At 41.2% G+C, this 21,384-nt stretch overlaps 1 protein-coding gene across 6 annotated transcripts in view; it reads left to right on the top strand.

Annotated features, from left to right (window-relative positions):
* Nucleotides 1-21,384, top strand: part of SH3D19 (SH3 domain containing 19) — a 179,061-nt gene that overhangs the window by 139,716 nt on the left and 17,961 nt on the right. For 5 of the 6 annotated variants that reach the window (XM_080796456.1, XM_080796460.1, XM_080796459.1 and 2 more), the window contains 6 exons: nucleotides 5,203-5,310; nucleotides 9,781-9,893; nucleotides 15,565-15,626; nucleotides 17,027-17,291; nucleotides 19,523-19,591; nucleotides 19,768-19,908. In XM_080796456.1, the coding sequence (XP_080652582.1) occupies nucleotides 5,203-5,310; nucleotides 9,781-9,893; nucleotides 15,565-15,626; nucleotides 17,027-17,291; nucleotides 19,523-19,591; nucleotides 19,768-19,908 (758 nt within the window). The remainder of the gene's footprint in view (nucleotides 1-5,202; nucleotides 5,311-9,780; nucleotides 9,894-15,564; nucleotides 15,627-17,026; nucleotides 17,292-19,522; nucleotides 19,592-19,767; nucleotides 19,909-21,384) is intronic. The other variant, XM_080796458.1, reaches the window with a different exon arrangement.

The raw sequence follows: 21,384 nt of genomic DNA, 5'->3' as shown, positions 1-21,384 counted from the left end.
TTATCCAGGGAATCTTTTCTCTCTCTTGAAAATAGCCCTTTAGCTCATGTATGAACAATTTCCAGAGCTTCAAGGGCCCATTCTTGGACCCCAAATGAAGCACTTCCACAGAATATTGCGATAACCTCCAGTGGACTGGTACGCCCATGCAATGGAGGATTGTGTGCTAATTAAAAAGGAGGCACACCACCTATTACTTCCTGCTGTGTTCCAACCCCCCAAGATATTGTTAGGTGAAAAATGCAAGGTATAGTTAATATTCGTGGTATTTTAGCTACTGTTTGTGTTAACACACACACATATACATATGTAGTATCTTTGGAAAGATGTATAAAAAGCTGGTAACAAAGGTTTTCTTTATGAGGGAACTGGGTTGGCAGGAGAGGATGGGGAACCGGGTTTTCCAATGGCTAACCATAAGCAGAGTTAGGATGAAAACCGGGGGGAGTTAGCTCTTGTCATCTTCGCCGCAGAGAGAGAGCTGCTTCCCACACTGACCCTCAGTCTTGGGATGAGTAGAAATGTTAAAAATAATAGTATATGATTTTTCTAAATTGCCGTTATTCAAGATTATAAATGAAAGCCTATTATTTTGAACTACGTATGTGTAAATAAGACATTCAAAAACATGTGCAGGGGCGCCTGGGTGGCTCAGTGGGTTAAAGCCTCTGCCTTCGGCTCGGGTCATGGTCTCAGGGTCCTGGGATCAAGCACCATGTTGGGCTCTCCGCTCAGCGGGGAGCCTGCTTCCCTTCCTCTCTCTCTGCCTGCCTCTCTGCCTACTTGTGATCTCCGTCTGTTGAATAAATAAATAAAAATCTTTAAAAAAAAAAGTACATTAAATCGTATTACATAGACTCAAAAAAAGAGTGTTAATTTTCCATATCGCTTTAATTTTTCTAATTACCTTATGGAAAATTTTATGCCCATTATTGCCTTTAAAAAGAAACTAGAATTTTCTCTTTTTCCCCCTTATTTTTAAGTGATTTTTGGTTTGTTTGGCAGGGGAGTTATTTCAGCTTCATCTTGTAACTTTTTTCTCGTTACTGAATTTATTTTATTGGATTTTTTGGTTACAAAGTAATGCATATTTGCTGTAACAAGTGAAATGATACAAACATTTACTAAAAGAAAAAAATTTTTATCTCCTCTAGTCCGTCCATATCCTCAATGTTGTATGCGGCCTTCTGTGCCTTTGGACATTTCAAACCAAAACTTACAAACACACATATATGTACTTTTTCCTACTTTTTACGAACATTTTCATCATACTATACCCTTGTTTGTTTATATAACAGTGAGATTTATGGACTTCTCAGTCTAGTCGGTCTAAGTCTAATTCCTTGTTTCCTTATACCGGCCTAATATTTCTTAGTGTGAGTATATTGCATTTGAGTCAACATTTCCCCTATCCATGGACATTGCTTTTGATTTTTTGGATTTCTTTTTCCTCTACAGATAATGCTGTAGTAAACATTCATAAATATCGCCTCTCCTACTAGTGCTCTTATTTCTGAAGGATAAATTTCCAAGGAGTGAGACTGCTGGGTCAGAGGTTATGAACTTGAAACATTTTCATTGTACCAGCAATCCAGTTTCCCACTTGGCAATGCCTGGAGCTCCCAAACATGAGATGCCATCTTTGCTTTATATGTTGCCCACTTTCATTTCTGTTAGAAAAAATACCCTGCTCATGAACAGACATAAAAAGTAGACTTCGTACTGTTTAACTAAAGAGATTTGCACACCATCATCAAGAGGGAAAACAGGCCTCCAGTTTTCCTCCCCCTTATTGAAGTGATGCTCTGTGTCCTCCCCACTAATCTGCACACCTCGTCTGGATTATAGCCTGGACAGCATGCAGACAGAGAGGCAGATGCTGAGCTCACTGACTCACTGAGCACAGCTGGGGCAGGTCATTAAACAGACCCACTCCTGCCAAACAGCCCACCATACTAGAACCTGAAGACTTCCTTGTTTCACTGTACTAAGAATTTTTTTTTCCAGAGACGTGCAGTGGAATAATTTTACATGATCTGAGTACCAATTATGAAAGAGTAGCTAATGATATTAAAAATAAAGACCAAAAAGGAGAAAGAGTGGGTAGGTAACTAGGACACTTGGAATAGTTTGTTATATAAATTGTATCTATACTACTTCAATGTAAATCCTTTAGGTTTAAAAAAAATAAGTAACTGGACCCTTCCATGTAATAGGTGAGTTCTGCACAGTGTGCAGGATTTGGAGCGGGAGTCTTGAGGGCAGTCCTCCAACAGCAAGCATAATTTGGATGCCCCTGTGCTTGGCCCCTCAAGGCACTGATTGGTGTCTTTTCTCCTTTCCCTGCCCCGCATTATGCATGCCTTCCCCCTGGAATGTGAGAGAGTGTAGGTGGTATTCTGGCTCAGAATATACTATGAGTTGGGAAGTAATTGAAGTCATCCCATGCTCAAGATTTTCTTCCCCCTCCATACCAACCCCCTCCAAAAAAAACCTCAACTAAAAACCTATACTAATAACCAAAAGATTATAGGTATCAGAAGCAACTATTAAAGCAGAAATGCCACTTGAAAGGTAGGACACAGTGAACAGTCACCAGCCTTAATCCTTTCCTTGAGTTTTTGGTCCTTTTCCCAACAGAAAACAGACCCCCGGTAGAATGGGATGTGACAACCAAGTCTGGGGCGAGGGAGGACAGTCAAGTCTCTGAACAGTCAAGTGTCTTCCACAGCTGGGGAAAGGAAGGTGGGTCCTTGGAAGTCAGTGGGGTCCAACAAGGGCCAAGGAGGCAGAACAAGGGCAATAGTAGGGAGAGATGAATAGGAAGGAAAGGTGAACACGAACGAAAGATGCTATGTTTCTGTGTTTGAATAAAATGCATACCAGGATTACACAGGGCCTTCAAATTCTTTCACTTCAGCTAGTATCACTCAGAATAGATGAACCCTTCCGGGAGTTCACATTCAGGTAATATTTGCAATAATGGGCTTTAGTACAAGCGAACATACCCCTTTTTTACCCGCTGGCACTGCTGTTTCCCAGACACTGGTGCATATTATTCAAGTTGGAAGAACTATTAGAATATGTGGAATGTAGTAGTTGGAGAGACGGTGGTAGAGAACCCCCCTACCTCACCTTTGCACTCTTGTTTTATACTGCATCCTGCTTTCAATCTGCCCGCACCCGAAATCTCTCACCATGCCCTACGTGTTCCTTTTTCAGTAGTACTTCTCACGTGGAGTACCACATGAACTACTTACTATCGTATTTACTGTTTATTACCGCCATCTCCCTACTGGAATGTAAGTGCCGTGAAAGCAGGTTTCTTTGCTTTGTTCACTGAAGTATTCCCAGCACCTTAGAACAGCATTTTCTTTGTAGCAGACATCTAGTCACTTTTGAGTGAACAAAAGCGAAAAAGCAGATTACAAGGCAAGGTATAAAATCCTGGGTTTTTTTGTTTATCAAAATACCTACATAATAATACATGTAATATAGTTAAAAAAATCTGTAGGCAGATCACCAAAGTTTCATTATTACTGGAGGGACGGGATTACAGGAGACTTTGCATCATAGATTTCTTAATGTTTCCCATTTTTATAATAAATACTACTTTTGAAGTAAAAATTGGTATAACAAAAGATAGAATTTAAAAATGTGGTTCGATCTAGAAGGAACTTTGTTTTGTCAGGTCGTTGGTTACAATGGAAGAAAGTTGTATTATTACAACTTTTTTCCAAGTTTGATATTGTTTTGATAATCCTGAGTTGGTTTCTTGAACTTAGACAAGACTTTCCTCACTTGTGAGCTAATATGTTTCCATGAAAGGGTCATCTAATACGTTACTTTTCTCAGTAGCCTAGTAGTAATTGTTCTACCTGGCACGCCACTTGAGGGCCATTCCTAGGTGGTAGATAATAAAATGGGATCGTACTTTACCACAGTATCTCCCCACCTACCACTGTTCCTGGCACGTGGTAGACATACACATGGAAGAAAGTGGCTGGTGAGTAAGCGTTGATGCCTTTGGTGGCATGGATAATGGTAGGGTTGCCTGCGAGCTGTGGAGGAAGGGAAGGTCAGGCATCTCAGGGCGGGGGAGGTGGACGGCCTTCTTATCCTTAGCCCAGCTCTTCATGTGTCCTGAAAATAGCTGGTCAGCAGAAGGTGCTTCTGGAACTAGAGCTCATAATCGGCAGAATATGAACGCTGTTCATCACAGGAGCTATGGTGTATGTTGTTTTTACAGGGAGTATCTCCCTATAGTGAAGAGTGTAGAACAGGTGCAGAATTACAGCCTATTGTAGAATTAAAGGCAGAGGCAGCTCAGGAGAGTCTGTGTGCTGCACAGAGTATCCATTATACAGCATTTATTTTATTTTTGCTAATCTAGTATTTTTAGATTTCTCATCTTTAAGAAATTGTATGGTCATTTCCCCAAAGTACTGAAAAGTACTTTACATTAAAGAAAAAAAAAAAAGACTATTTCTTTCAGCTAAAAAAAAAAAAAAAGTTTGGTAGTTATGTCTTTGTTTAAAATACTTCCTCTGACCATATATTGTCAATTTTAAATGAATCCGTTAAATGGAGAAGTGCCCAGCCCGGTGTCCTTGCCCCCAAATGAAATATTTGAAGGAAGATGTCTGATTTTATCTCCAGGAGAAAACACTTTCCATTTTCACGTTGACTGAAGTGTGGTTTGACTGAATGACTGGTGCTCTGCTGGGCACCTGCCTTGTGCCAGGCATGGTGCTGGGCAGGATGAGGGCCCTTGGTGAGCCCTGTGCATCAGTTTTCCAGTCCAGGCACAGAAACGTGGGGGGAGAAAAGACCTCTTTCCTGGGGGATCTGGGAGGCCTCACAGTAGGGGGGAAATTGGCTCCTCTTTCAATTGCCCCTCATTTTCAGGCGACACTTACAAAATGATCGTACTCCCGTGGAAGATAGCTTCTACATAATTCAAGACTGTCCTGGATATCTCTCATCAGAGAGGAAGGAAAGCCACATGAATTATTTACAGAGCACCAACTTATTTCCTTTCATGAGCTCCGACTTTGTTTTTGTCTCTGCAAACTGAGATTTTGTTTATCTATGAATAGTTTTCCCTGGGGCATGAAAATATGACTCTTTAATTATGAATGAGATTTTTTGTTTGAGTCCGTGTTAACTAAAACATGCAAAATAAACTGTGTTTTTCATTAGATCCCTTTCAGCTCCCCATAAAAACAGAACCAACAAAGGAACGAGCAGTTCAACCAGCACCCACCAGGAAGCCCACTGTGATTCGAATTCCAGCCAAACCAGGAAAATGTAAGCACTAATCTGCCTTCTTTCTTTGCTTTTCCAGAGCCTGGAAGAAAAATATACTAATTTGTCAATGTCTGCTTTTGAAATTATGTGTGATCGGCCATTTGCTATTATTTACAGTCAAAGGACACTTGAAAATAAGTTCTTTTTTCACAGTTCTTTAGACAGTTGGTACAGTAAATATGGATTGCATTTATCTATACTGTGGTCTCTAGGCAGAGAGTAGATGGAGACTGAAACTCAGAAAAATTGTAGTATCTTGTTAGTGCCTTGGGTAAAGATGGTGGGAAAGTACAGTTGACCCTTGAACAACACAGGTATGAACTGTGTGCATCCACTTATATGCAGACTTTTTACAGTACAGTACTATAAAGGTATTTTCTTTATGGTTTTCTTATTTTTTTTTAAAGATTTTATTTATTTGAGAGAGAGAGAGAGCAAGCTCAAGTAGGGGTTGCTAGTGACAGAGGGAGAGGGAGAAACAGGCTTCCTGCTGAGCAGAGAGCCTGATGCGGGGCTCAGTCCCAGGACCCTGAGAACATGACCCAAGGCAAAGGCAGACGCTCAACCCACTGAGCCACCCAGGAGGCCCCTCTTTATGGTTTTCTTAACAACATTTTCTTTTCTCTAGCTTACAGTATTGTAAGAAGTATGTCATATATATAACATACAAAATCTGTGTTCATTGGCTATTTATGGTATCAGTAGGCTATTAGTAGTTAAGTTTCAGAAGAGTCAGAAGTTACATGTTGGGGATGCCTGGGTGGCTCAGTCGGTTAAGTGTCCACCTTCGGCTCTGGTCGTGATCCCAGGGTCCTGGGATTGGACCCCGCATCAGGCTCCTTGCTCAACAGGTAGTCAGCTTCTCCCTCTCTCTCTGTCCTTCCCCTACTTGTGCTCTGTCAAATAAATAGAATCTTTTTTTTTTTTTTTTTTTAAAAAGGAGAAGAAGATAATACGGATTTTTGGCTGCACCAGGGTATCAGCGCCTCTAACCCTCACGTTGTTCAGATGTCAACTCTGAAAGTGATAGCAAATAACGTTGTGTGTGTCTGCCTGGATACCATAGTCTAAGTATTGTATGAATTATATGACGAGCAGTAACCAAGAATTATGAAAACATAATAATGTCTAAAATTTTTAAAAATCATTGTAACTTTCCATCTTGACATTATTTCCTGCCTTGATTTTTTTAATGGTAAAATAAATAACATTTCCTGTGAGCTTTTATAAGGACTGCAAAGAAATTATTGTAAGAGAGAAGCCAAGAAGGCCAGGCCCATTTATTTTAGACCCTGGAGATGGTTAAAAGTTGTATGTAAAGGTGTGTGTACATGTGCACACACGTGCTTGTGCAGTGGTTCCAAAGCGGTTCCTGGCATTGCTCGGGGTGATCATGCAGTTTTCACCGGGAGCGTCTGCTCTCATTTCATTTCATTCAGTGCCTTTGCATGGTCCAGATGCATCCTTGCCTCTAGCCAGCAGGAGATCCTGCCACTCCGTTGCTCCTAGTAGTAGATCAGGTGTCCCCGTCCTTCACCGGTCTGTAACATCCCCAGCTTATTCTCCAGGCATACCCTGGAATGCCATGAAACCCCTTTGGTTCAGGGGTTTGGTTTTTCTGTAAAAAACTACCCAGAAGGATCATATTGGTTTTGGTCTTTTGAGTGTTTTGTTATTAATTGATGGCTCGAAGCCATCAGAAGATTAAACAGTGACTATGAAGAATGCAGAGGAGAAAAAGTCAAGGGTACCAAATTCTGGTGGGTTCTTGCTTCTTAGGAGGTGATGTGGTAGGTTAAAGAACTGGTGGTATATTTCTTTTGACAGCATTAGATAGCCCGCAAATCAGTGGGCTGTGTAAGTCTCACAGATGATAGTTCAGTGGGTTGTTTGTCTGCTTGCTGTTACCTTGTTAAAATGTATTCTGGATTTTAACAGGAATAGTGAAATACAGTGAGCATAAATACTGCCTGACGCTCATGTAGGTTTTAAGTAATACAGTTTTTACATTTAAGTTTATTCTCCTGTTGCACCAGGGTCCCCAAGACCCCCGGGTTTGACGGTCCCTAGGAGGACTGGCAGGACTTAGCATTATGTTCACAGCTGTGATTTAATACAGCAAAAGTATACAAAACAAAATCAGCAATAGGAAACGGTGCATCGGGCAAAGTCTGGAGGAAACCTGGCATGGGCTTCTAGGTGTTGTCTCCCAGGGGAATCACAAAGGCTCTGCTTAACTCCCCCAGGATCCAGTTGTGACAACACAGGTGAAATGTTGTCAGCCGAGGAAGCTCATTAGACAATACCCAGGGTTTTTATTAGGGGTTGGTCACATAGGCACCTCTGGGAATTTGGGCACATTCCAAAATTCTAGATTCTGAGAAGAAAAGCAGGTATTCAGCATCAACAATATTTTTTCATTTTATCAGTTCTGGGGCTGGTGGGAACCTTTCCCAACTCCCAAATTCCCAGATGCCAGCAAGGACCCACCCTGGAAGCAGGCCTTTCTATGAATAAGCAGTCTCAGGCCTGCTACATTCATTCTTGTCTGCATACTTACAAATTGGATTCATAGTCCTAGAGTCCTGTAGTGGATATATTGAGGAAGCACCTTTATTTATTATTCTAACAAAGTTCCAGGAACTGTTCGAAAGTTGGGTTCTAACTGCCATATGTGAGAGAACTGACGTGCCAGTTTCTAGAGCATTATTTCTATTTATATTAAAAACCAGTTCCCCAGGACTGTATTATTACAGTTATTAAGCAATTCATATGTGCTGTGGAGGAAAAAAAAAGTTCCTCGGTGTTGGAAGAACTTGGAATGGTCAAGTGAAGAAAGGAAAGCTTTGTGGTGCAAGACTTCTTTGTCTTCTTTGAGCCTGTCAGATCTTTCCCCTTGAGGTTTGTTTCTTCTGACTAGGATGTCCTTTTCCCAGATAGGTGCATGGCTCCCTCCTTCACCCCTCCTCTGGGTCTTTGTTCAAATGCCACTTTTCTCATTGAGACCTCCTCTGACCACATGAGTTGAAATTGGAATTCTCCACCTAGCCCACACACCCATGCCTGATAATCCCTGTGTCCCATCCTGCTAGTAAGGTATCTCCTCTCTACTTTCATGTTATTACAGCTTTGTGCCCTTAATGGTTCGTCACAGCAATACAGTATCCTGAGTGATTTATCATTTCCTTATAAGAATAAGAAAACTGTACCAGAGTGAGAGTCTTCAAGATGGCAGCTGAGTTGAAATGTTGCTGTGTGTCTTCATTTCCAGGGCAGCCCTGCTTCTTGCTGAGAATGCTTGTCTGTCTCTCCTTCGTTGTTTCCTAGTAGCTGGCCTGGGTATTTTCCTCCTTTAGAGAGTGTTTTCCTGCCTGTAGATAAAATAGGAACCTGACAGATCATCCTCTTGTTTATAGGTGTTTCATGTGAAATGAGAGCAGAGAGTGTTCATTTGAAAGAAGGAAAAAAAATCCCATCTCCTTTAAGTGTCTAAATCTGTGTGAAAGGTGACTTTAGCCTCCTTTAGTATGTAAGTCGTCCTCTCTCCAAGTGTTTTTGCACACAGATTTTAATTAGCTGTCACTAATTAAATCTGATCTTTTTCTTCTTTTTAGAGTATGTTAGGGAGCGTATGCTATCACTGAGTTAAGGATGTAGTTTGGATGTAAAGATATTGTTTGTTAAAATGAAGGCAATTAAGTCCATTAATCTGAAGCTAATGAATTAGAAAACATTTAATTATTTGGGGAGGGGGACATCTGGATTACACAACGTACTAGGAAGCAACATGCCATATTACAGTGAGCACAGGCTTTAGGGTTCAAAACCCTGGATCTGACAATTACTAGCATTAAGACATTGAATGGCTTATTTATTGTCTTCTCAGCTTTGGTTTCTTCATCTGTAGAATAGGTAAGTTATTATGTAGCGCAGTGCTGTCTAATAGGACTTCCTGCAAAGATGGAAATGTTCCAGGACGGTGCTGTCCATGATGGTAACTGCTAGCCAGATGTGGCTGCTGAGCGCTTGGCCACTGAGTAAAGGTAGCTAGTTCAGCCGAGGAACTGAATTTTTAATTCTGTTTAAGATGTAAGTTTAAATCACCACATGTGACGACTAGCTGGGGAACTGTGCAGATTGAGCACATAGATAGACATCAGTTGGAGAAATGTATATGAACAAAAGGCCCTAACCTAGTGCTAGCACACTGAGGGTTCTCAAAAATGTGGGCTGCTACTGTATTTATTCAGTATTATTTTTACTCTGTACAACATTCAGTAAAACTACCTGATGTCTCCTAACCCATCAGTCTTCTGAGGCTTCCTAGCTCCTTCTCATTTACTTTGCTGTCCATTCCTTGTGTGGCTCTCTTAAGATGGTCTATTTCCTGAGGAGCCAAGCTGCAATCATTTCATCTTTCAGAATCCCCAAAGGCCAGAAATTACTGATGAATTACTGCTATTTTTCCAGGTTTACATGAGGATCCACAAAGCCCACCTCCTCTCCCTACTGAAAAACCTATTGGAAACACTTGCAGTACAGTGTTTGGAAAGCTCAGTACTGTTGACAGAACTAGAAACTTGGTAAGTTGTCCTTATAAATTGTCTTAAATCAAAGACGAAGCTATGCACTAATTTTAAATTATGATGTCTGAATTATTTTACTGTTGGTCACATAAAGACTTTAATTGCAAACCAGTTCTGAGCCCCAGTACTTAATGTGATGTTCAATATTTTTTTTGAAGATTTTATTTATTTATTTATTTGACAGAGAGATCACAAGTAGGCAGAGAGGCAGGCAGAGAAGCGGGGGAGGAAGGCTCCCTGCTGAGCAGAGAGCCCGATGCGGGGCTCGATCCCAGAACCCCGGGATCATGACCCAAGCCGAAGGCAGAGGCTTTAATCCACTGAGCCATCCAGGCACCCCTGATGTTCAATATTTTTAAAATTCTCATAGAACAAAAGAATTAGACCAGTTCATTGTACTTCATCATAAAATAATTTGTCCTATACTGTCCTATATTGTCTTTTAAATGGCACTAATAATGAAGTTATTGAAATCTCTGAAAACCTTTAATATTTGTGGAAATAGACTTAGTCATCAGGTTTTATTTACAATGTCCAACTAGTGATGTAATTTTAAGATAATTACCATAAGAATTTGTTCATCTGAAATTTAAGGAAAATAATTTTTTAAATAAAAAATAGTACTTTACCATGTACTTGTGAAACAATGGTAGTTAACAAGTTTTAAATATATATATATATTTTTTTAATCTCAATACCTTTTCCCAATACTGTTTCTAATTCCCATATGCTAGATTATCTTTTAAGGTTTGTTCCTTAACGAGTATTGGCAAGGATGTGGGGAAAAGGTAACCTTCTTGCACTGTTGGTGGGCATGTAAATTTGTGCAGCCACTGTGGAAAACAGTGTAGAGGTTCCTCAGAAAATTAGGAACAGAACTACCATATGATCCAGCAATTTCACTTCTAGGTAGTTACCTAAAAAAAAAAAATGAAGACAGTAATTCAAAAAGACGTGTGTACCCCTGTGTTCATCACAGTGTTATTTACAGTAGCCAAGATATGGAAGCAGCAGGGCGCCTGGGTGGCTCGGTTGTTAAGCGCCTGCCTTCGCTCAGGTCATGATTCCAGGGTCTGGGGATCGAGCCCCGCATGGGGCTCCCTGCTCGGCAGGAAGCCTGCTTCTCCCTCTCCCACTCCCCCTGTTTGTATTCTCTCTCTCACTGTGTATCTCTCTGTCAAGTAAATAAAAAGAAAAAAAAGAAGTGGAAGCAGCCTAAGTGCCCATCAATAGATGAATGGGTAAAGAAGATGTGCTGTCTATGTACAATGAAATATTACTCAGCAACAAAAAAAGATGAAATCTTGCCATTTGTGACAACATGGATGAACCTAGAGGGTATTAAGCTAAGTGAAATAAGTCAGGCCAAGAAAGACAAGTACTGTATGACTTCATTTATATGTGGGATCTAAAAAGCAACACAAACAACAAAATAGAAACAGACTCATAGATACAGAAAACAAACTGATGGTTGCCAGAGGGGAAGTGGAAGGGTGGGGGGTGGGGGTAGGATAGATGAAATAGGTGAAGAAGATTAAGAGGTACAATCTTCTGCTTTTAAAATAAATAAAGATATGGGGGGTATAGTATGCAGCATAGGGAATATGGTCAATAATACTCTAACAGCTTTCGGGAACAGAGTAGAGAGCCCAGATATGGACCCGCAACTCTTTGGGCTACTGACCTTCGACAAAGTAGGAAAAATATCCAGTGGAAAAAAGACAGTCTCTTCAATAAATGGTGCTGGGAAAATTGGACAGCCACATGCAGAAGAATGAAACTTGACCATTCTCTTACACCATGCACAAAGATAAACTAAATGGATGAACGACCTCAGAGTGAGGCAGGAATCTATCAAAATCCTCAAGGCAGCAACCTCTTTGACCTCGGCTACAGAAGCTTCTTTGAAGACACTCTCCAAGGGCAAGGGAAACAAAAGCAAAATGGACTTTTGGGACTTCATCAAGATAAAAAGCTTCTGCACAGCAAAGGAAATAGTCAACAAAACAAAGAGGCAACCCACAGAATGGGAGAAGATATTTCCAAATGACACTACAGACAAAGGGCTGTTATCCAAGATCTATAAAGAACTTCTGAAACTCAACACCCAAAAAGCAAATAAGTCAAAAAATGGGCAGAAGACATGAGCAGATACTTCTCCAAAGAAGACATGCTGTAATGACTTTGTATGGGTGACAGAGGGTAACTAGACTTACTGTAGTGCCCGTTATATAATGTATATAAATATTAAATCACTGTGTTGTACACCAGAAACTAATACAATGTTATATATTAATTATTCAATAAAAAATAAAAATTAAAAAACAAAAGTAAAAATTTTTTTAAGGAACAAATTCTTAATGCCTTTGAACCAAATTTTCAGTTCAAATTTCGTAATAGTTCTGCTCTGTGCATTAACTATGCTTATTAGACTTGCAAACCCATCTAATCATCTAGTGAAAAGATACTTCTTTGAAGGAGACATTAAATTGAATTAGCCAATATCAAGTTAATGAGATTTTCCTGTAGGCTGAACTAAAATTTAGTGATCATTTACATTTTCAAAGTACTTGGTAATAAATTTTTATTAAAACCGGGCCAAGAAAGCCCAAAAGGGGATGATAGGGTCCCTATAATACTGTTGTTGAATAGGAGAGAATCCCAAATTTCCATGGAGGAAAATTTACTTGAGACGGTTACTGGCTTCTACTCTAAAGGGTTGTAAAGGAGAGTGAGAGGATGATGAGCAGGCATATACCTCATTCAGGAAGTCGTGTAATGGGCTTTTGTAACCCATAAAGCTCTATTAAAGTATTAGGTATTATTACATTTGGTGTTAAGCGGACCACGAAGCAACTCCCACATTTTAGAAAAACAAGAAGAGGAAGTTAGAATAAACTGGACCATCTGGAGAGGTACTGTAATCACAGTTGTACCTCACGTGAACGGGAAAATCCTGTCCTACACTGTTTACGAAGGAAGGCCGAGCATTCTGTGCTGTGTTATAATCAATCCATACCATGAGAGACGTACTGGGTCTGAAGCAAGAAGAGAGAAGAAACAGACCACAAGGGACAGGAGTCGGCTAAAGTCACACATACCGAATTCCAGGGCCAGAAGTCCAGTCTTTGCCTGAGAAATTCCTTTTGTTTGAAAATTAGAATTACTGAATGAATAGTAGACCGGAGACCATAAAGCCTTCAGGTATCGGGGAGGATCCCTAGAAAGACTATTTTACCGGTTAATTACCCGAGGGGATTGGCCTGGTCTTGGCCGGCCATGTCTTCTGATGAGGCGCAGGACGAAAACGCTCTATCTACTATTTCTCCTGCCTTGGGCAACTTTCCAAGTTCCAAGTTCCAGGGAACTTTCCATCTTAGGACAAGATAACAGTTACAAAATCTCACACTGGAGTCAAGGGTAAGGACCATGAGGAGCCCGCGGAGCAGGAACAGGTGCTTCCGTGTGCCCCGTGCTCGCCGCGGGAACTCAGGGCTTCCAGATCTTCTCAGGGAAGCTGCAGCCGGTGCACGAGGAGTCAGGAGACGCCCCCTGGCGTGGTTACGGAATTCGGGCGGCCGCACAGACGCTGGCCGCGGCCTTCAGGAGCTAAGAAGTGGCCCCACTTCCTGGAGAAAGAAGAGAAGGAGCGTCCGTGGAGGCTGCTCAGTAGTTCCGACAGACAAGACTACCCCCTGGTCTTCTGAAGTTCTGCAAAAATCTGGGGGATTATTGTGATGTTAGAAGGTAAGAAGCCGTTTCAAAGCCGATGAAGAAAAAGACGGCATCCGCAGGAACCGCACAAGCAGAAAAACCAACGTCTCCAGGAACTAAATTGCCTGTCCAAACACATCAAAAGCCGAAGTGCAGAGATGTCAGAGCTAAAGAAAAACTACAAAAAAGCAGATGCAGAGAGGCTCCAGTTAGGTGTGGAATATTGAAAAGGAGGAAATCGCTAATCAGTAATTTTCCAGAGACTGTCGGCAGAACCGGGCACAAAGCTGGACTTTGGCGAACAGGACAGTGGGTTCCGCGGGAGCCAGTCCCTCCCCTCTTCTCAGTATTTACTCCGGATGTGGGACACAGCAGTGCCTTCCACCGCGTGCTGGCGGTTCCTGGCCGGTGGGGGCCCTCCGTTCCCTCCCCCTTTTTTTCTCCTGAGTTAAAATTTTCTGTTAGAAAACTTGAGAAACTCAAAAGATACTTAAGATCCTCCATAAACATAACACCACTGAGAGAAAATCACAGCTTGTATTTGACACAAGATTAGGATTCTGAGGTCGGTTGTTACTAAAGTACATCACCTATAACTGTCAGATTTCTCCGTCTGTATTTGTTTAATTTCCCTTAATTATTAAGTTAACTAACATCTGTAATTTTGAAAAAAACCAGTAAGAGTTTCTGCCTGTCTACTAGATGGTTTTTCTGTATGTTCATTTGTTTATCTTAACGAGGGCCAAAGATATGAGTGAGTTTTTCAGAGTCATAGCAGTATTCATCAGTGAGGGGAAATGGGCAGCCGTGTATTTATAAGGCATGGATTAGACTGGAATATTGCAGGGTTTATGCGCTGGTGACTCGCCTCACTACATTAACTGAACTCATTAGTGAATCCAGGTTTTAAGGGCAAGCTTAATTTGTTTTTAAAAATGGGATTTTGAAACATACTTAAATGATCGCAGTTATTGGCAATTAATCATTTGGTATTTAAGGAAAAGTTAATATTCAGTTCGAATTAAAACACTGTGGAAGTGAATTTTAACTCATTTATCAGGTGAAAAGGAGGAAAACAGTCTAAATTAGCCCAAAGAACCCCAAGCAACAGTCCAAGCTCCCTTAAAAAAAGGGGGGGGCAGTGTAATTTTAAAGGACTAGCATTTTCCCCTTGTACTCATGTCCCAATCCTCGGGCTACACCGTCTTTGAAGAACCTGTTGAAACAGCACGGTTTGATTCCTTTACCCTAAAGAAGTCTCCCTGTTGTTCTCCATGCTTCCAGTATTTCCCCTCTGCTCTTAGGCACGTACATTCCTGCTCCACCTCTCTTTTCTTTTTCCAGGTATCCCCTTTTACCCTCTCTTCTTTCTTGGGCCTTTTCTATTCCTCTTCACATACTTTGCTTTCAGACCATCCCTTAAGCTTCTTCTGTGTTCTTCCTTCTCCTAGTGGAAAAGCCACCACACAAAATATAAACCATCCAATGATGTGAGATCTGCCTGTTCGAAGCAAAACAAACTAACCGCCACCTCACTTATTATATGTTTAAACCGAGGAGCTGTGCATATTTTATGTGTTGTCATGGGATAAAGAGAGGCCATATTTTTTTTTTAATTCCCCACAGTGCCTGCTTAAATTGCTGCTATATAGGATTTCAGCAACATCTTTCATACCTGGTGGGTCTGCTGTGTGCATAACCACGCTGTCCACGCGTTTGCGCTGTGGTTCACCTGCTGGTCTCCTCTCTGTTTTCACCTATATTAGGACTTGAAAACTTAGGTAGGAACAAGTAATGAGTTAATATTGCTTAAGACCAGAAACTCTTAAGCTACTGTCTATAACTCAGCTACATTTCCACTTAGAGATCTAGCCAACAAGTTGTCCGTAATTCCTTTTGACAAGCTCCTGTTTCAGATTTACCTTAACTTAAAAGAATTCTCTGATAATTTTAGGAATCTGACCCCACGGGTCGAACAGGAGGCTCTGTGCGAGGACCCCCAAGGTTGCCACCAAGGTAAGTGAAGTGTGGGAAAACCTGTAAAAAGTAAATTAAAGGGCTGCCTGGCTGGGTCAGTCAGAAGAGCATATGACTTTTGATCTCGGGGTCATGAGTTCAAGCCCCACATTGGGTACAGAGATTATTAAAAAAATAAACTTTTTTAAAAAAGGTAAATTAGAGAAAAACTAATGATTCAAAGACTGGACTCTCTTTTCTGTTACCAAAACTGAGTGTTGGGGCACCTGGGTGGCTTAGTTGGTTAAGTATCTGCCTTCAGCTCAGGTCATGATCTCAGGGTCCTGGGATCGAGCCCCGCATTGTGCTCCCGCTTAGCAGGGAGTCTTCTTCTCCCTCTGCCCCCTTCATGTTCTCTCTCTCTCCATCTGTCTCTGATAAATAAATAAGTTCTTTCAAAATATAACAAAACAAAACCGAGTGTCATTGGTCTTAGATATTTCAGAGATGCATTGAACTCACAAACTCACCCAGAGCACTAACTGGCCTCTGGTCTACTTCCCACAGCAGGTTGTAGGAATCTCTGCTCCTTCTTTCTTTTCACACAATCCCACAACTCCTAGAACACAGACATGGATCTTTATTTCTTTTCCTCAATTAAGTAAACAAGACTGCTTTCTGAACCTAAAGCAACTCCACTTCTGGAATGTGTACATACACACACACACGCACACACACACACACATGCTCCCTGCTGTGAGAACCAGCCTGGATTTGGGAAGTATCTCCAAAGGGAGACAGACTTTGTGAACTCAGGGGTTCCCTGCCCTCCTGAGTTCCAGGGCTCTTTGAACAAAAAGCTAAGATGCTATCGGAAGATGTTACTATGTTGGAAATTATTTGTAATCATAGGAGTTAAGGGAAGGCTTTCAAAATAATAGTTGTCCAACCCCATTTGCAGGACTAGCTTGCTTTATATTAATCTAAATTGGGGTTTTAATAATAATTCCTATAACATGAATATTGGAGTTTGATGTTCCTTTTGTAATTACGTCTAAGACCCCATAGATATACCTGATACCTTATTATTAGCTCTCATCTGAGACTTTGGTGGAAAGTGCTTAGTCTTCTAAAGTCATCATGGTGTGTTTCAGAGTAAATGGGGCCTTAGAGAGCTCATGATAGTAAAGCCTTGTTTGTCTGAAACTAATGAATCTCTAGTGCAAGATAAGAGGAAGCTGGAGCATCATGGCATTTCCTCTAATAATATAATGTTTAATGCAGCAGTCATTTGCTCAAAAATAGCATACCCTGCATGTTTTAGTAAATTATATTACACCAGCAGAAACGTGTGTGTGTGTGTGTGTGTGTGTGTGTGTGTGTGTGTATAAGAAGAAAGAGTCAACCAGGACCCTAATATTGATCAAGCACAGACTCACAGCTACCAACTTGACTTTCAGACCTGTAAATGGAAAAGCGATACCAGCTCGACAGCCTCCTCACAAGGGAGCCCCTGAGAGACCACCTCCCCCCAAACTTTCTGCAACCAGAGCATCCAATAAAAAACTGCCTTTTAATCGGTCTTCTTCTGACATGGATCTTCAGAAAAAGCAAAGTAACTTGGCATCTGGACTCTCAAAAGCCAAGAGTCAAGTATTTAGAACTCAAGATCCGGTGCTGCCCCCTCGTCCCAAACCAGGACACCCTCTCTACAGGAAATACATGGTAAATGTAGCTTTTAAAAATGTTTCTGGTCAAGAGATTTGTCCTGAAGTACATAAAAGACCCATTATTCCTTAGAAAAAAATGATGAGACAAATGTGGAATTGCCGCTTGAGCGCCAAGAAGGCTTGAGATAAGTAGGCCAGAGTGAAACCTAGGTCTTTCCAGCGGGGTTTCCTTATTAGAAGAAATACAGGAAGAGGAAGTAGGGCAGACAGAGATTGTAACCTGCTGTCTGGCTTGACCAAACAGAAACTGAAAAACCTGACCCAGTGTGTTATACCGATGGGAGTAGCTCTGACAGTTGTTGTAGTTCATAACTTGATACAGTTTGTGTCTTACAGCCACCTTGCCCACAGACCAAAATTCAAATTGCAATAGAAGGGAATTCCTCATTAGGATGGGTGTGTTCTTCCTCACTTTTCCCTTTTCTAAACCTAATTATCATGGTCCCTTCAACAGTCACTGGTTAGAAGTTTTTAATCGATCGTTGAGGTATTCATTCTGTTCTCTTTGAAGGTTTTTTTCCCACGTGACTTTAAACATTTGTCCATTCCCCACACTTGAAAACAGAGCTGATGTGCTGTCTCTACTTTGGTCAGGTTAGCCTGATAAAATGCAAAGCAAATAAAAAGAAGGGGAACAGAACTGTTTGCACTTTTTAAACAATTATAGGACAGTGGTTTTTAAGAACGACACTAATTAATAAGTCGATGTCTTACATTTCCATCATTATGCCAGAATCTGTTTCTACCTTAAGCCATTTAGGATTTTCTAGCCCCCCCTGAGGGAAGGGTATAGACAGATAAGAAATAGATAAGAAGGAGGTAGTATATTCATTTTCATTTTCATTTAAACTGAGGAAATTTTAATGGCTAAAACCCAGGGATGTTCTTCAACTTAAAATAATAAACAGTGGTTGATGTATTGAGTACTTACCATGAGCCAGATATTGTTTGAAATGCTTTATGCCTATTAAATAACTCATTTATTCCTCACACCAACCCTGTGAAGTAAATACTGTAACGATCTCTGCTGTACCAATGAGGAAAATAAGACACAGGAAGGTTGAGGAATTTGTTCAGGATCACAAAGCCAGTTAATGGTAGAGCCAAAATTTGAACATAGGTCAGCTGGCTCTGAGCCCATGCTCGTAGCCATTAAACCATACTACAACAGTAGTGTTACTAGCTGCAAAGTCTACTTGCTTTGGCCATTCCATGTTCAGAGTCTCATTCAGGAAGAACCACATTTTGCTTACGGTTCTTGGCATAGCTGTATAATGTCAATAAAACATTTAGATGTCTCAAGTTAATAAATTTAAAAATGGTAGTAGAGTAAAGTGTCTCATTGTGAAATGATTCTTTAAATCTCTCATTTTTTCCATGGCCACCCTTTCATAAAATTGCTAGTCAGGAATCTGGTTACTTCAGGAGCCTGGGACTCTTCACAGAGATACGGGGAATCAGCACCACCCAACCCAGCCTTACAGGGCCACACATCCTTGCACTCTTGAGTCTTGGCTCCTGAGTGATCGAAGGGCCCAGGCAACCTCCTTTATCCTTGTTGGAAGTGAGCTTGTGTGCTCACATTTCCTGGGTATGCCTTTTATATTTTACAGGCCCTCTGATCTGCACTCATGGGCCTGAATTTACCAGAGGCTGGGAATAGAGTCCTCTGGCCAGGGTGGGCTACAGATAGAAAAGCAGTGGGGTAGACCAGGAAGTGACTGGGGTCAGGCAGTGAACTAGGTTTAAGTAGACACTTGGTGTCGAAGAGACTAGGAGAAAATGAGATGCAAGGCAGATGGAATCAGTCAGTCAAGCGCTACAAAGGAGACTCCAGCCCCCCGTCAGCCTTTAGAAGACAATCACTGAGGACCCTGTCCTGACAGAGCTTGAGGTCAGGTGCTGAGCATTGATCCAGATGCCCAGGAGACATGGTGGGCCTTGTCCTGCAGAGCAGAACTTGCAGGTTGTGGTTGTTAAAGGGAACTTGGGGCCAAGTTAAGCCACCGTCCATGGGCTCAACTACACCTCCCCAGGGACTGTTGAGGGATCCATGAGAGTGGCAGGCCCCACCAGATCTAGAGCCTGAGGAAGCCAAAGAGATGAGCTGCTGGAGAAGTTGCACTGTCCGTGCATGTCTGCGCATGTGTGAAGTCTCCATGTTATCAGCATCTTATGAGGAGGTTATTTGATGGCGAATAATCCTTTTGTGGGTTTGTGTTTAAGCTGTCTGTGCCTCATGGAATTGCCAATGAAGACATTGTCTCCCAAAACCCTGGAGAACTCTCCTGTAAGGTAAAGTAGAGCTCTTTCTTTACTGACTGGTATAAAAAAAAAAAAAAAAATCACTGGCCTCTGTTACTGCTTTACACGTTATTAAATGCTTTAGGCTCCGAAGATTAAAATGTGAAAAAAGTAATAATGTTTTATTAAATAATAATTGCTGCAGAGTGTGGTATTGTGCCTTACAGCGTGGGGACGTACTTGTGATGCTGAAGCAGGCAGAAAATAATTACTTGGAATGCCAAAAGGGAGAAGATACTGGCAGAGTTCACCTGTCTCAGATAAAGATTATCACCCCACTTGATGAACATCTTAGAAGCAGACCAAACGTAAGGAATTAATGCTGTACGGCCCTCGTATCACACATGGCAGCACATTTCATAGAACTATTAATTATATCTCATCCTCAGGTTTTTATTAGCACGTTTATCTTAACCAGAGTTAAAAATGACGGTAGCATTTTATTTCATTTTAAGAATAAATTACTTCTAAAAGACTTGCCACTGCCATGCTAATCACTTTGCTACAGAAAATGACTACCATGTGTTTAGCCTTCTTCGTCTCATGATGACTTACAGCAAGTAGGCCGCTCCGTCATTAATTTTCAACTGTGAGAGCTATTTATTTTTGAAATAATGTAAACATGTTTACCAAAGTGCCAGAGATTAGTTTTCTACCAGAATGGGTAATTATTTTTAAGGGGGCCCTATAAATGCTAAGTCTGACATTAAGAAGCACTTCCCTGTAAGATTGAAGCTTAGAGCAAGCCTCATTTCTCTGATTGTAGCTCAGAATAATGAAATGAAATGTAATCCAACAACCTCAAGTCACAGGGTAGGCCTAACAAATTTGCGGAGCCTGGGAGAATGCAGTGGTTGTTGAAGGTCATTTGTTTCGCCAGAAAAGTAGCACCGAATGATTTACAGAGGTTTGTAAAAGAGCTTCTTAAGTTATCCGGTTAAGTTTTCACTATCTGGTAGTTAACGTGGCACGCATGAAAAATAATAGCCACCTATCACTTAACACAAGGGGGTTTATTTGATTGGCTGTTTGTCCTGCTTTTCAAAATCTAGTCCAATTCTTTCTTCCCGGAAGTCAGTTTATCTTTTGAAGTTTGCTAAGAAACGTAAGAGATGATATTTCGGAGAGCAGAGAAGATATGTATAAAACTAGTCACCGCTAGGATACTGAAATTCTAAGTTTAGTCCACATAGCTGGAGTTCTCCCGTTGCTCATTTTCCCTTTGTTTTGATACAGCATTATCCATCTGTCCCAGCTGTCTTTCCTCTCTCGGAACACACCGATGGGTAATAGTGGGAGATGTACTGCCAAAAAGCTTTCCTCGATAAAAAAAAACAAAAGCTAAAAAAAATTAGAAGTTATTCTTTTATAACAGTCCAAAGTTTTTTCCACTTTATTTTTTAAAATATTTTATTTATTTAAGAGAGAGAGTGAGATAGCAAGAGAGAGCAGGAGCAGGTTGGGGGGGAGGGAGAAGCAGGCTTCCTGCTGAACAGGGACCCCGATGTAGGGCTCTGTCCCAGGACCCCAGGACCCTCACCCAACTGAGCTACCCAGGAACCCCAGCTTTTTCCACTTTAAACATTACCTCCTTCCCCTTGTACCATAGAATTGAAGACACCCGGCCTCCTTTGGCCAACTACTCGTGATACCAAAATGAAGCCTCCTGTAAACTCTGGGTTCATGGCTTAGCATTGCATTTTTCAGAAAAATAAAATTTACCTATGTGTAAGCCTAGTTTTAAGGTAAAGATTTCTAAAACTGAGTTCTACTCTCCCCTACCT

Source organism: Martes martes (assembly GCF_963455335.1).
Source record: "Martes martes genome assembly, chromosome: 2".
NCBI classification, from domain to species: Eukaryota; Metazoa; Chordata; class Mammalia; order Carnivora; family Mustelidae; genus Martes; species Martes martes.
This window is presented reverse-complemented; position numbering and strand designations above follow the sequence as displayed.